This window comes from Salvelinus alpinus, chromosome 1 (genome assembly GCF_045679555.1).
Source record: "Salvelinus alpinus chromosome 1, SLU_Salpinus.1, whole genome shotgun sequence".
Lineage (NCBI taxonomy): Eukaryota > Metazoa > Chordata > Actinopteri > Salmoniformes > Salmonidae > Salvelinus > Salvelinus alpinus.
In genome coordinates, this window is record NC_092086.1 from 104,551,610 (window position 1) to 104,564,963 (window position 13,354).

Consider the following 13,354-nt stretch of genomic DNA (forward strand, 5'->3'; position numbering starts at 1 on the left):
AACCACATGACCTTTGTTTTGGAGGTGTTCAGAACAAGGTTAAGGGTAGAAAAAGCTTGTTGGATACTAAGAAAGCTTTGTTGTAGAGCATTTAACACAAAATCTGTGGAGGGGCCAGCTGAGTATAAGACTGTATCATCTGCATATAAATGCATGAGAGAGAATCCTACTGCCTGAGCTATGTTGTTGATGTAAATTGAGAAGAGCGTGGGGCCTAGGATTGAGCCTTGGGGTACTCCCTTGGTGACAGGCAGTGGCTGAGACAGCAGATTTTTTGACTTTATACACTGCACTCTTTGAGAGAGGTAATTAGCAAACCAGGTCAAAGACCCCTCAGAGACACCAATACTCCTTAGCCAGCCCACAAGAATGGAATGGTCTACCATATGAAAAGCTTTGGCCAAGTCAATAAAAAGAGGAGAACAACATTGCTTAGAATCAAGGGCAATGGTGACATCATTGAGGACCTTTAAGGTTGAAGTGACACATCCATAGCCTAAGCGGAATCCAGATTTAATACCAAAGAGAATACTATAGACATCAAGAAAGCCAGTCAGTTGATTACTGACTAGTTTTTCCAACACTTTTGATAAACAGGGCCTATAACAGTTAGGATCAGCTTGATCTCCCCCTTTAAATAAAGGACGAACCGTGGCTGCCTTCCAAGCAATGGGATCGTCCCCAGAAAGGAGAGACAGTTTAAAAAGGTCGGAGATAAGCTTGCCGATGATAGGGGCAGCAACCTTAAAGAAGAAAGGGTCTAAACCATCTGACCCAGATGGTTTTTTGGGGTCAAGTTTCAGGAGCTCCTTTAGCACCTCGGACTCAGTGACTGCCTGTAGGGAGAAACTTTGTAGCGGGGCAGGGGAAAAAGAGGGAGAAGCATCAGGGATAGTCGCATTAGAAGGAGTGAGAGATGAGGAAATGTTGGATAGGCAAGGAGGCATGGCTGAGTCAAATAGGAATCCTGAATGATTGAAGTGGTGATTAAAGAGCTCAGCCATGTGCTTCTTGTCAGTAACAACCACATCATCAACTTTAAGAGGACATGGGCAGCTGTGAGGAGGAGGATTTATTCTCCAGGTCTTTAACCATTTTCCAGAACCTCTTGGGTTTAGACCCACAAAGAGAGAACTGCTCCTTAAAGTAACTAACTTTGGCCTTCCGGATAGCCTGATTGCACTTATTTATCATTTTCTTGAACGAGAGCCAGTCAGCCTGAGTACGCGTGTGCCAAGCCTTTCGCCAAATGCAATTCTTGAGGTGAGTAACTCTGCAAGATCATGGTCGAACCAGGGTCTGAACCTGTTTTTAATTCTTATTTTCTTTATGGGGACGTGTTTGTTAACAATACCACTGAAAATATCAAAAAGGATGACTATGACAAATCAGGACAGGTCGTTTCACTGAGCAGCCATTATAAACACAGGCTGTAAAACAGTGATCACTAAGGTCATTACAGAAAACACCAGACTGATACCTATCAGGATTATTTGTGAGGATAACATCAGGAAGAGTAGCCTTTTCTGGGTGTTTGGAGTCATAACTTGTGGGATTGGTAATAATCTGAGAAAGATTTAGGGAGTCCCATTGCTTTAGCACTTGGTCAGGTGGTTTAAGCATATCCCCGTTTAGGTCACCTAGCAGGACAAATTCAGACAGTGTAAGGGGCCAGGAGAGAGCTTAGGGCAGGTAGGGTACACACCTGTGCTGATGGAGGATGATAGCACCCAGCAACAGTCAACAAAGAGCTATTTGAAAGTTTAATACTTAAAACCTGCAAATCAAATTGTTTGGGGACAGACTTGGTGGAGACAACCGACCACTGAAGGTGATCCTTGGTTAAGACTGCCACTCACCCACCTTTGGAAGATCTGTCTTGCCGAAAAAGGTTATAACCAGAAAGGTTAACATCAGTATTCAAAACACTCTTTCTTAAACATGTCTGAGTAATAACCAACACATCTGGATTGGAGCTGGGAACCCACATTTTCAATTGATCCATTTTAGGTAATAAGCTTCTAGTGTTAACGTGCAAAAAACCCAGGCTTTTACAAGAGCAGAAATCAGTGAAGCAGATATCAGAGCACAAGTCAGAAATGGGGCTAGCAACAGTAGATGGGCCAGGGTGTACATACACATTTCCAGATATTATAAACAGTAATACAATCAAGACACAGCACAGGACAGGGAGAGCTCTGCAGTGCTGATTTATGACATCTGAATGTGCATCAGATCCAACAAGATCATATTGTACAGCAATTTCATCAGGTAACATGAATACAAAGCTGGCGAGAGGTGGTTAGAATAGGATGGGAGGCCAAAAGTCCATGTAACCAATAGAGAGTCAGAGTCTTGAGTGTGGGAACAAACATAGTCTGTCCCACGGTTGAGTAAAGAAAGTTTGTAGTCAACAAAGCATGCAGGAGTCACGAGGCAAATAGCAAAATGCACAAGAAAAAATTAAATATATAATGACTTGGGGCTAGCCATTGTAAGTTCAGAGTCACTCGCCCCAACAGTGCCTGTGTGCCGGAGGCGAGCGAAAGCTCAGGAGAGAGGTGGGAGTGTGGTGGGGGTACCTATACCAGACAGGGGGAGACAACCAGGGCAGACAGGGAACAGATCGCCAGGTGGAATCCAAGCATCAGTGCAGCAGGCAACGGGAGTAGGTGTCTCACCCACTTGGGAGAAGCTTTAACATGTAGTAATAAAAAAGTCAAATAAAAAAGTAATAAAACTAGTTATGAGAGAGTATGTACACATTACAATAGAAAACACATGCGCAGAATACAACTGGACTGGTGTAGACTTTACCGTGAAATGCTTACTTATGAGCCCTTCCCAACAATGCAGAGTTGTGAAATAAAAATAAAAATGAACACAATAAAATCATACACAAGAATGGAGCTATGAACAGGGAGTATATACACTATATACAATATTCAGTATGATTTATAAATGTGCTATGTCAAATTATGGGGTCTGTTATATACAAGCAGTAAAGTGAGAAGTGACTTATATTGCAGCTTAATAAATAGTCATAATAAATATTAACAGCAGTGTTGACCATGGTGTGTGTTAAAGGCCAAGTGCAGTCAAAATTCAGTTTTCCTATGTTTTGTATGATATTGTACAACAACTTTAAAAGTGTGAAAAACTGAATAATTGTTATGTCCTGATAATTGCTGGTTGAAAATACAATCTACACAGGACCTTCTAATGAGCAGGTTTGCATGGCTGGGAGTTTCGGCTTACCATGGTGATATCACCATGCGGTACATTGGTTAATTGACCAATAACAACTAGTTTTCATTTGTCCCCTCTCCATTCAGACCACTCCCAGACAGTCCTAGCAAAATTAATGCTTTAGAAAATTGGCTATTTTTGTTCTCACGGCCGGTAGGGGGCCCCCAACCACTTACAGTAGGGAGTTAGAATAGTAGAATACACAAGGTTACAATTTCGAAAGTCGGCAGTGCATTAGAAGTTTTCCTCTTGTTATGTTAGTCACTCAATTAGCCCATGTCAGCTAACGTTTTACAGATTGCTAGGTAAGTTAGTCTAGACAGCTTTCTAAACCTTGTTGTAATCAAATCAAATCAAATCTAATTTTATTGGTCACATCCACATGGTTAGCAGATGTTATTGCGAGTGTAGCGAAATGTTTGTGCTTCTAGTTCTGACAGTGCAGCAATATCTAACATGTAATCTAACAATTCCACAACAACTACCTAATACACACAAATCTAAGTATAGGAATGGAATAACAATACATACATATAAATATATGGATGAGCAATGGCAAAGCGGCATAGGCAAGACGCAATAGATGGTATAAAATACAGTATATACATATGAGATGGGTAATGCAAGATATGTAAACATTATTAAAGTGGCATTATTAAAGTGATGAGTGATCCTTTAATTAAAGTAGCCAATGATTTCAAGTCTGTATGTAGGCAGCAGCCTCTCTGTGTTAGTGATGGCTGTTTAACAGTCCGATGGCCTTGAGATAGAAGCTGTTTTTCAGTCTCTCAGTCCCAGCTTTGATGCACCTGTACTGACCTTGCCTTCTGGATGGTAGCGGGGTGAACAGGCAGTGGCTCGAGTGGTTGTTGTCCTTGATTAACTTTTTGGCCTTCCTGTGACATTGGGTGCTGGAGCTGTCCTGGAGGGCAGGTGATCCCTGGTGATGCGTTGTGCAGACTGCACCACCCTCTGGAGAGGCCTTGCAGTTGTGGGCGGTGCAGTTGCCGTACCAGGAGGTGATACAGCCCGACAGGATGCTCTCAATTGTGCATCTGTAAAAGTTTGTGCGGGTTTTAGGTGACAAGCCAAATTTCTTCAGCCTCCTGAGGTTGAAGAGGCGCTGCTGCGCCTTCTTCAACCCACTGTCTGTGTGGACCATTTCAGTTTGTCTGTGATGTGTACTCCGAGGAACTTAAAACTTTACACCTTCTCCACAGCTGTCCTGCCAATGTGGATAGGGGGGTGCTCCCTCTGCTGTTTCCTGAAGTCCACGATCAACTCCTTTGTTTTGTTGACATTGAGTGAGAGGTTGTTTTCTTGACACCACACTCTGAGTGTCCTCACCTCCTCCCTGTAGGCCGTCTCGTCGTTGTTGTTGATAATCAAGCCTACTACTTTTGTGTCGTCTGCAAACTTGATGATTGAGTTGGAGGCGTGCATGGCCTCTCATAACAAAGAGTCTGAATACTAAAAATGTCTAAAAACCTGTTTTCACTTTGTCATTATGGGGTTTTGTGTGTGGATTGCTGAGGATTTTCATTTATTTAATAAATTTTCAAATAAGGCTGTAATGTAACAAAATGTGGAAAGTTAAGGGGTCTGAATAGTTTCTGAAGGCACTGTGGCCGGATTGATTTTTTGATGGGGATGTTGGTGCGGGCATCAAATAAGGGTGAGAACGGCTCTCTTTCTAGTAAACAGCTAGCTGTTCATCAGTCTGATGCCCTGGTGGTAGAAGCTGTCTCGGAGCCTTTTAGTCCGAGACCCGACGATCCAATACCATTTGTCAGATGGTAATATAGTGAACAGTCCATGGCTCGGGTGACTAGAGTCCTTGATGATCTTCCGGGCCTTCCTCAGACACCACCTGGTGTAAATGTCCCGTAGGGCAAGGAGCTTGTCCCCAGTGATGTATTGGGCCGTCCGCACCACCCTCTATAGAGCTTTCAGGTTGAAGGCCATAACAGGTGGTGATGCAGCCAGACAAAATGTTCTCAAAGGTGCTCCTATAAAAGTTATTGAAGATCTGGGGGGGCATGCCAAATTTCTTCAGTCACCTGACGTTGAAGAGGTGCAATATTTAGGCTATTGATGCATAACAAAACACAAATGATTTATTTCAACTTATTTGAGATTGTAAAAGTAGTGGGCAAAGTTGTTTTTTACAAGGGAGGAACACAGGTGACACACACTCCTTCACCTCACTAACGTTAACAGGGGTCTCTCTCTCTCTCTCTCTCACACACACACACACACACACACACACACACACCCACTCCTTCACCTCACTAACGTTAACAGGGGTCTCTCTCTCTCTCTCTCTCTCTCTCTCTCTCTCTCACACACACACACACACACACACACACACACACACACACACACACACACACACACACACACACACACACACACACACACACACACTCCTTCACCTCACTAACGTTAACAGGGGTCTCTCTCTCTCTCTCTCTCTCTCACACACACACACACACACACACACACACACACACACACACACACACACACACACACACACACACACACACACACACACACACACACACACTCCTTCACCTCACTAACGTTAACAGGGGTCTCTCTCTCTCTCTCCACACACACACACACACACACACACACACACACACACACACACACACACACACACACACACACACACACTCCTTCACCTCACTAATGTTAACAAGGGTCACAGGGGTCACACACACGACCCAGCATCAGCTCAGAGTTGTCCATCTCCAGCAACCTGCCAGTGATCATGCATTGTGGGCACCTAGCTGCTATGGCCCTGGCCAAGTGCAAGGAGGAGCGCCAGGCCCAGTTGAAGAACCAGTACATGCAGAGGAGGGCCAGTGCCAGGGCCATGTCCAGCTTAAACATGTCTGGCTGCTACTTCATGCAATGAACAGACCTGGGTTCAAATGGTGTTGGATTCCTTTCTATTTGCATTTGAAGAATGTAGACCACAGCCTCATGACTAGAGGGATGGAGAGTTTGGAGGTCAAAGGTCTGATTCACATTGGCCATGAACCATCTGCTGTGTGTGTGTGTGTGTGTGTGTGTGTGTGTGTGTGTGTGTGTGTGTGTGTGTGTGTGTGTGTGTGTGTGTGTGTGTGTGTGTGTGTGTGTGTGTGTGTGTGTGTGTGTGTGTGTGTGTGTGTGTGTGTGTGTGTGTGTGTGTGTGTGCAGTCAATATGCATGTGTATGTGTGCTTTGTGTTTTGTGTATGTAAGCGCATTTAGTGTGTGTGTGTGTGTGTGTTGGTATGTCAGTGTAGTATGTGTGAGTGTGTGGGTAGAGTCCACTGAGTGTGTATTGAGCAGGTACAAGAGAGTCAGTGCAAAAAACTAAACAGAAAGGGGTCAATGCAAGTAGTCTGGGAAGCCATTTGATGAACTGTTCAGCAGTCTTATGGCTTGTGGGTAGAAACTGTTCAGGAGCCTTTTGGTCGCTGACTTTGCCTCTGGTACCGCTTGCCATGTGGAAGCAGAGAGAACAGTCTATGACTTGGGTGGATGGAGTATTTAACCATTTTTAGGGCCTTCCTCTGACACCACCTGGTATAAAGGTCCTAGATGGCAGGGAGCTCGGCCCCAGTGATGTACTGGGCCGTACGCACTACCCTCTGTAGTGTCTTAAGGTTGGATGCCAAGCAGTTGCCATACCAGGCAGTGATGCAGCCAGTCAAGATGCTCTCAATGGTGCAGCTGTAGAACTTTTTGAGGATCTGAGGGCCCATGCCAAGTCTTTTCAGCCTCATGAGGGGAAGAGGTGTTGTTCATGATAGTTCCTTAGTGATGTGGATACTGAGGAACTTGAAGCTCTCGACCCGCTCCACTACAGCCCTGTTGATGTGAATGGGGGCGTGCTCTGCCCTCCGTTTCCTGTTATCCACGATCAGCTCCTTTGTCTTGCTGAAGTTGAGGGTAAGGTCATAGACGGAAAGGTCATAGACTGCCAGGTCTCTGATCTCCTCCCTGTAGGCTGCCTCATCGTGTCAGTGATCAGACCTACCCCTGTTATGTCAAATCAAATCAAATCAAATCAAATTGTATTAGTCACATACACATGGTTAGCAGATGTTAATGCGAGTGTAGCGAAATGCTTGTGCTTCTAGTTCCGACAATGCAGTAATAACCAACAAGTAATCTAACCTAACAATTCCACAACTACTACCTTACACACACACACAAGTGTAAAGGGATAAAGAATATGTACATAAAGATATATGAATGAGTGGTGGTACAGAACGGCATGGCAGATGCAGTAGATGGTATAGAGTACGGTATATACATATGAGATGAGTACTGTAGGGTATGTAAACATAAAGTGGCATAGTTTAAAGTGGCTAGTGGTACATGTATTACATAAAGATGGCAAGATGCAGTAGATGATATAGAGTACAGTATATACATATGAGATGGGTAATGTAGGGTATGTAAACATTATATTAAGTGGCATTGTTTAAAGTGGCTAGTGGTACATTTTTACATAATTTCCATCAATTCCCATTTTTAAAGTGGCTGGAGTTGAGTCAGTATGTTGGCAGCGGCCGCTAAATGTTAGTGGTGGCTGTTTAACAGTCTGATGGCCTTGAGATAGAAGCTGTTTTTCAGTCTCTCGGTCCCTGCTTTGATGCACCTGTACTGACCTCGCCTTCTGGATGATAGCGGGGTGAACAGGCAGTGGCTTGGGTGGTTGTTGTCCTTGATGATCTTTATGGCCTTCCTGTGACATCGGGTGGTGTAGGTGTCCTGGAGGGCAGGTAGTTTGCCCCTGGTGATGCGTTCTGCAGACCTCACTACCCTCTGGAGAGCCTTACGGTTGTGGGCGGAGCAGTTGCCGTACCAGGCGGTGATACAGCCCGACAGGATGCTCTCGATTGTGCATCTGTAGAAGTTTGTGAGTGCTTTTGGTGACAAGCCGAATTTCTTCAGCCTCCTGAGGTTGAAGAGGCGCTGCTGCGCCTTCTTCACAACGCTGTCTGTGTGGGTGGACCAATTCAGTTTGTCCGTGATGTGTACACCGAGGAACTTAAAACTTTCCACCTTCTCCACTACTGACCCGTCGATGTGGATAGGGGGGTGCTCCCTCTGCTGTTTCCTGAAGTCCACAATCATCTCCTTTGTTTTGTTGACGTTGAGTGTGAGGTTATTTTCCTGACACCACACTCCGAGGGCCCTCACCTCCTCCCTGTAGGCCGTCTCGTTGTTGTTGGTAATCAAGCCTACCACTGTAGTGTCATCCGCAAACTTGATGATTGAGTTGGAGGCGTGCATGGCCACGCAGTCGTGGGTGAACAGGGAGTACAGGAGAGGGCTCAGAACGCACCCTTGTGGGGCCCCAGTGTTGAGGATCAGCGGGGTGGAGATGTTGTTACCTACCCTCACCACCTGGGGGCGGCCCGTCAGGAAGTCCAGGACCCAGTTGCACAGGGCGGGGTCGAGACCCAGGGTCTCGAGCTTGATGACGAGTTTGGAGGGTACTATGGTGTTAAATGCTGAGCTGTAATCGATGAACAGCATTCTCACATGGGTATTCCGCTTGTCCAGATGGGTTAGGGCAGTGTGCAGTGTGGTTGCGATTGCGTCGTCTGTGGACCTATTGGGTCGGTAAGCAAATTGGAGTGGGTCTAGGGTGTCCGGTAGGGTGGAGGTGATATGGTCCTTGACTAGTCTCTCAAAGCACTTCATGATGACGGAAGTGAGTGCTACGGGGCGGTAGTCGTTTAGCTCAGTTACCTTAGCTTTCTTGGGAACAGGAACAATGGTGGCCCTCTTGAAGCATGTGGGAACAGCAGACTGGGATAAGGATTGATTGAATATGTCCGTAAACACACCAGCCAGCTGGTCTGCGCATGCTCTGAGGACGCGGCTGGGAATGCCGTCTGGGCCTGCAGCCTTGCGAGGGTTAACACGTTTAAATGTTTTACTCACCTCGGCTGCAGTGAAGGAGAGCCCGCAGGTTTTGGTAGGGGGCCGTGTCAGTGGCACTGTATTGTCCTCAAAGCGGGCAAAAAAGTTGTTTAGCCTGTCTGGGAGCAAGACATCCTGGTCCGCGACGGGGCTGGTTTTCTTTTTGTAATCCGTGATTGACTGTAGACCCTGCCACATACCTCTTGTGTCTGAGCTGTTGAATTGCGACTCGATTTTGTCTCTGTACTGGGACTTAGCCTGTTTGATTGCCTTGCGGAGAGAATAGCTACACTGTTTGTATTCGGTCATGCTTCCGGTCACCTTGCCCTGGTTAAAAGCAGTGGTTCGCGCTTTCAGTTTCACGCGAATGCTGCCGTGGGCAACTTAATGATGGTGTTGGAGTCGTGCGCGGCCACGCAGACGTGTGTGAACAGGGAGTACAGGAGGAGACTAAGCACGCACCCTTAAGGGGCAAGTGTTGCCTACCCTCACCACCTGGAAGTTCAAGATCCAGTAGCAGAGGGAGGTGTTCAGTCCCAGGGTTCTTAGTATAGGGATGCTCTTGGGGGACACTATGGTCTTGAACGATGAGCTGTAGTCAATGAACAGCATCCCCACCTAGGTGTTCCTACCATCTTTACTCCCCACGCATGCAAAGCGCTACCTCACCCTCCATTTGGCAAATCTAATCAGAATTATATCCTCCTGATTCATTGTTACAAGCAAAAACTCAAAAAGGAAGTACCAATACGGATTTGGTCCGATGAAGCAGATGCTAAGCTACAGGACTGTTTCGTTAGCACAGACTGGAATATGTTTGGAGATTCATCCGATACCATTGAGGAGTTTACCACATTAGTCACAGGTTCATTAATAACTGCATTGACGACATCATCCCTGCAGTGACCATACTTACATATCCCAACCAGAAGCCATGGATTACAGGCAACATCTGCACTGAGTTAAAGGCTAGAGCTGCTGCTTTCAAGGAGCGGAATACTAATCCGGAAACATAAGAAATAATGAACCATCAAACAGGCAAAACATCAATACAGGACAAAGATCAAATCCTACTATAATGGCCCTGACGCTCGTCGGATGTGGCAGGGCTTGCAAACTGTCAAACTGTTCCCTGATTACAAAGGGAAAGCCAGCCAAAGGGAAACCTTTCCAGGTGGGAAAGGGCAGTGTGGAGTGCAATAAAGATAGCATCAATTGTGGATCTGTTGAGCCGGGTATGGGAATTGGAGTGGGTCTGGAGTGTCTGGGATGATGGTGTTGATGTGAGCCATGACCAGCCTTTCGAAGCATTTCATGGCTACAGATGTGAGTGCTACAGGGTGATAGTCATTTAGACAGGTTATCTTGGCAATGTTGGGCACAGGGACTATGGTGGTCTGCTTGAAACATGTAGGTATTACAGACTTGGTCAGGGAGAGTTTGAAAATGTATGTGAAGACACTTTCCAGCTGGTCTGCGCATGCTTTGAGTACACGTCCTGGTAATCCGTCTGGCCCTGAGGCTGAGTGAACGTTAACCTGTTTGAAGGTCTTACTCACATCAGCTACGGAGCGTGTAAGCTCACAGTCGTCCTTAACAGCTGGTGCTCTCATGCATGGTTCAGTGTTGCTTGCCTGGAAGTGAGCATAGAAGGAATTTAGCTCTTCTGGTAGGCTCGCATCACTGGGCAACTGGTGGCTGGGTTTACCTTTCAACCCCTACCAGGCAGGCTCCAAGGCCAGAACTCTTTGACAGCCTCCATGCTGGCTGCTACTCCTCCTCAGGAACAGCCTGCTGCTAGGTGAGTCTGGTGTCCCTCTTTAGTTCACAATACTTCATGACTTCATTAGAGATACATTTTTTTGCAGTTTTACAGCAAATTTTCTGCAATTCTGACGATTTATTTTTGCCATGGGGTGGAGATAATTTTTGAAGTTTTATAGCTAATCTCCTGCAATTCTACGCATTTTGTAATGACTTATGCCATATGATATCTGAGTGAGAATGACTAACAAAATCATTGTGGGCCCCCTAAAGGCCATGACCCCTGGGCACGTGCCCTGCATGCCCAATCGGTATTCGGCCATGATTACTACAAGTTTAGATAGCTGGCTAGACTAACTACCAATCTATAAATTGTTAACTGACATGGCTAACTGAGTGACTGTCAGTGACTGACATAACAAGAGAAAAAGTGCTGACGCACAACCAAATTTCGTAATTGCACCATGTGTATTCTGCTATTCTTACTGTTAATGTTAAGTTGAGACCCCGACTAAGTAATAATAATAATAGTTGTTTTTTGGGGATATGGGGCCGCATATCGGCCGGGGCCCCTAATCGGCTGCTTATGTCACTTATGCCTAGAACTGGCCCTGCACACCAGGCTAAAGAGGCTTCATCGAAATTGGTTCTTAAATCAGCTTGAGTTCCAAGCAAGGGATGGGGATCTTTGAAGCTTTCTCCACCAGAGAAAATATTAGAAGAAACATTTATATTGAGGAACATTTACCCTGCAGCAAGATAATGATTAATGAAGCAAATCTTTAAACGAGTAAATGAATTCTGCCAAATGTAGATGATTTGACCTTGATGATACAATTACAAAAGTTGATCAAAAACAAGTATTTCGTGTTATTATTATTATAACTATTGTTATTATTAAGCCTAATAGACGATAAACAGATGATAATTCCCTCTCCAAATGAACCCATTCATATATTTTTTTTACCTGTTAGATTTTATACAAATTATGCCATATTTTTCGTCACCAAATGATGTCAGAGTAGGCGTATACAAGTTTCTGTTCTCCTCTACCCCACTGCCACTGACTGTGGCCTGGAGAATGAAGGGAGACGCTTCTCAGTTGTGAGATTACGTTCACAAAGGAAACTGGTAATGCTAAGAAAATATTAATTGCGCGTTCGCTTTTCTCAATCCATAAATGCTGACTTAAATTTGTAGCGTTTTCAACTTGTTTGCTTCTAATATTACAATCATGAGGGAGTAAGGAATTAATATTTGTCGGTGCGTGGAGCTTGTTCGTTTCCACAAAACGCTCCTGGTTTTTCCAATGATTATGGCGTCACATCTGGAACAGTTTCTCTCTTTTTGAATTCCAAATGTTGAAAATATGAACGAGTTCATGTAGTCGTGAAGCTGGCATTTGGAGAGCCGTTAAACATCAGGAGCGGGTGCTGAACATGCCCATGCAGCTGTTTTCACAAGGTATCTAAATGAGTGCTTTCTGGAGTTAATGGACAACTTTTCGCTACACCAATGAATGATTGGAGTGGAGACGAATTTCTGGAAGATGCAATAGCTGAATATGATAGGAACTAGGAAGGGCAATGAATGCAAAACTAGGGATTTGGAAACGTTCCATACGCGTTGTGCTCTGGACTAAAAACTCATCCCCCACTTTACCTGTGCGTCCCAAATGAAAAAAGTTGTGAGTCGGTAGGCGGCGCACGTTCATACCTATGTTTTTCACTTCCTTACTTCATTTGAACAGAAAACAAATGCAGGAAGGAGTCGGGGTCGTCGGCACTGGCCAACACGATCTACTGAATCACAACTATTTCGTACTGAAACTTCGTGACTGGGGACGCAGTATCTTGTTCCAGCCATGATTCAGGCTACCTTTGGGTGACATACCCAGCTTTTTAAAGCTTGTTGTTCATAGAAGGAGTGAATGTGGACAATTATGTTAGTTCCGTCCTAACACACTAAAGAATAATGAATAACTATTTTGGGGGGGGGAATATCATGAGATTTTGCTGATCCTCACCGCAGAGTCAAGACATCGATCATTCCCTGAGGGTGATCTACATAACTATAGGTTAAATTGCGGTCACTCAATGCGATCAGCTTCGATTCACCTGGCAGTTTCGATTGTAAATTATGATGAAGCTCAGTCGGCAATTCACTGTTTTTGGAAGTGCCATATTCTGCGTTGTTATCTTCTCATTGTACCTGATGCTGGATCACCTGCAATTAGACCATACCAAAAGTCCAAACAACGGTGGGGATAAATGGCAAAATGTAAGTTTTTCCATTTCGTTGGCTGTTTGGTTCAGATAAGCTACTTATTTTCTCACTTTTTGCAGTCTAGATCAGACATGCATGTATAAGATCGTAGCGTATAACTTGAGTGCAACGTTGTTTTT

At 44.9% G+C, this 13,354-nt stretch overlaps 1 protein-coding gene across 2 annotated transcripts in view; it reads left to right on the plus strand.

The window, feature by feature from the left end:
• The first annotated feature begins 12,031 nt into the window (after window positions 1–12,031).
• LOC139556591 (alpha-mannosidase 2-like) overlaps window positions 12,032–13,354 on the plus strand; it is a 59,396-nt gene continuing 58,073 nt past the window's right edge. For both annotated transcript variants that reach the window (XR_011671159.1, XM_071370770.1), the window contains exon 1: window positions 12,032–13,229. Coding sequence is in view for 1 of the 2 variants with exons in the window: in XM_071370770.1 (XP_071226871.1) it covers window positions 13,089–13,229 (141 nt within the window). In the remaining variant the exon portion in view is untranslated. The remainder of the gene's footprint in view (window positions 13,230–13,354) is intronic.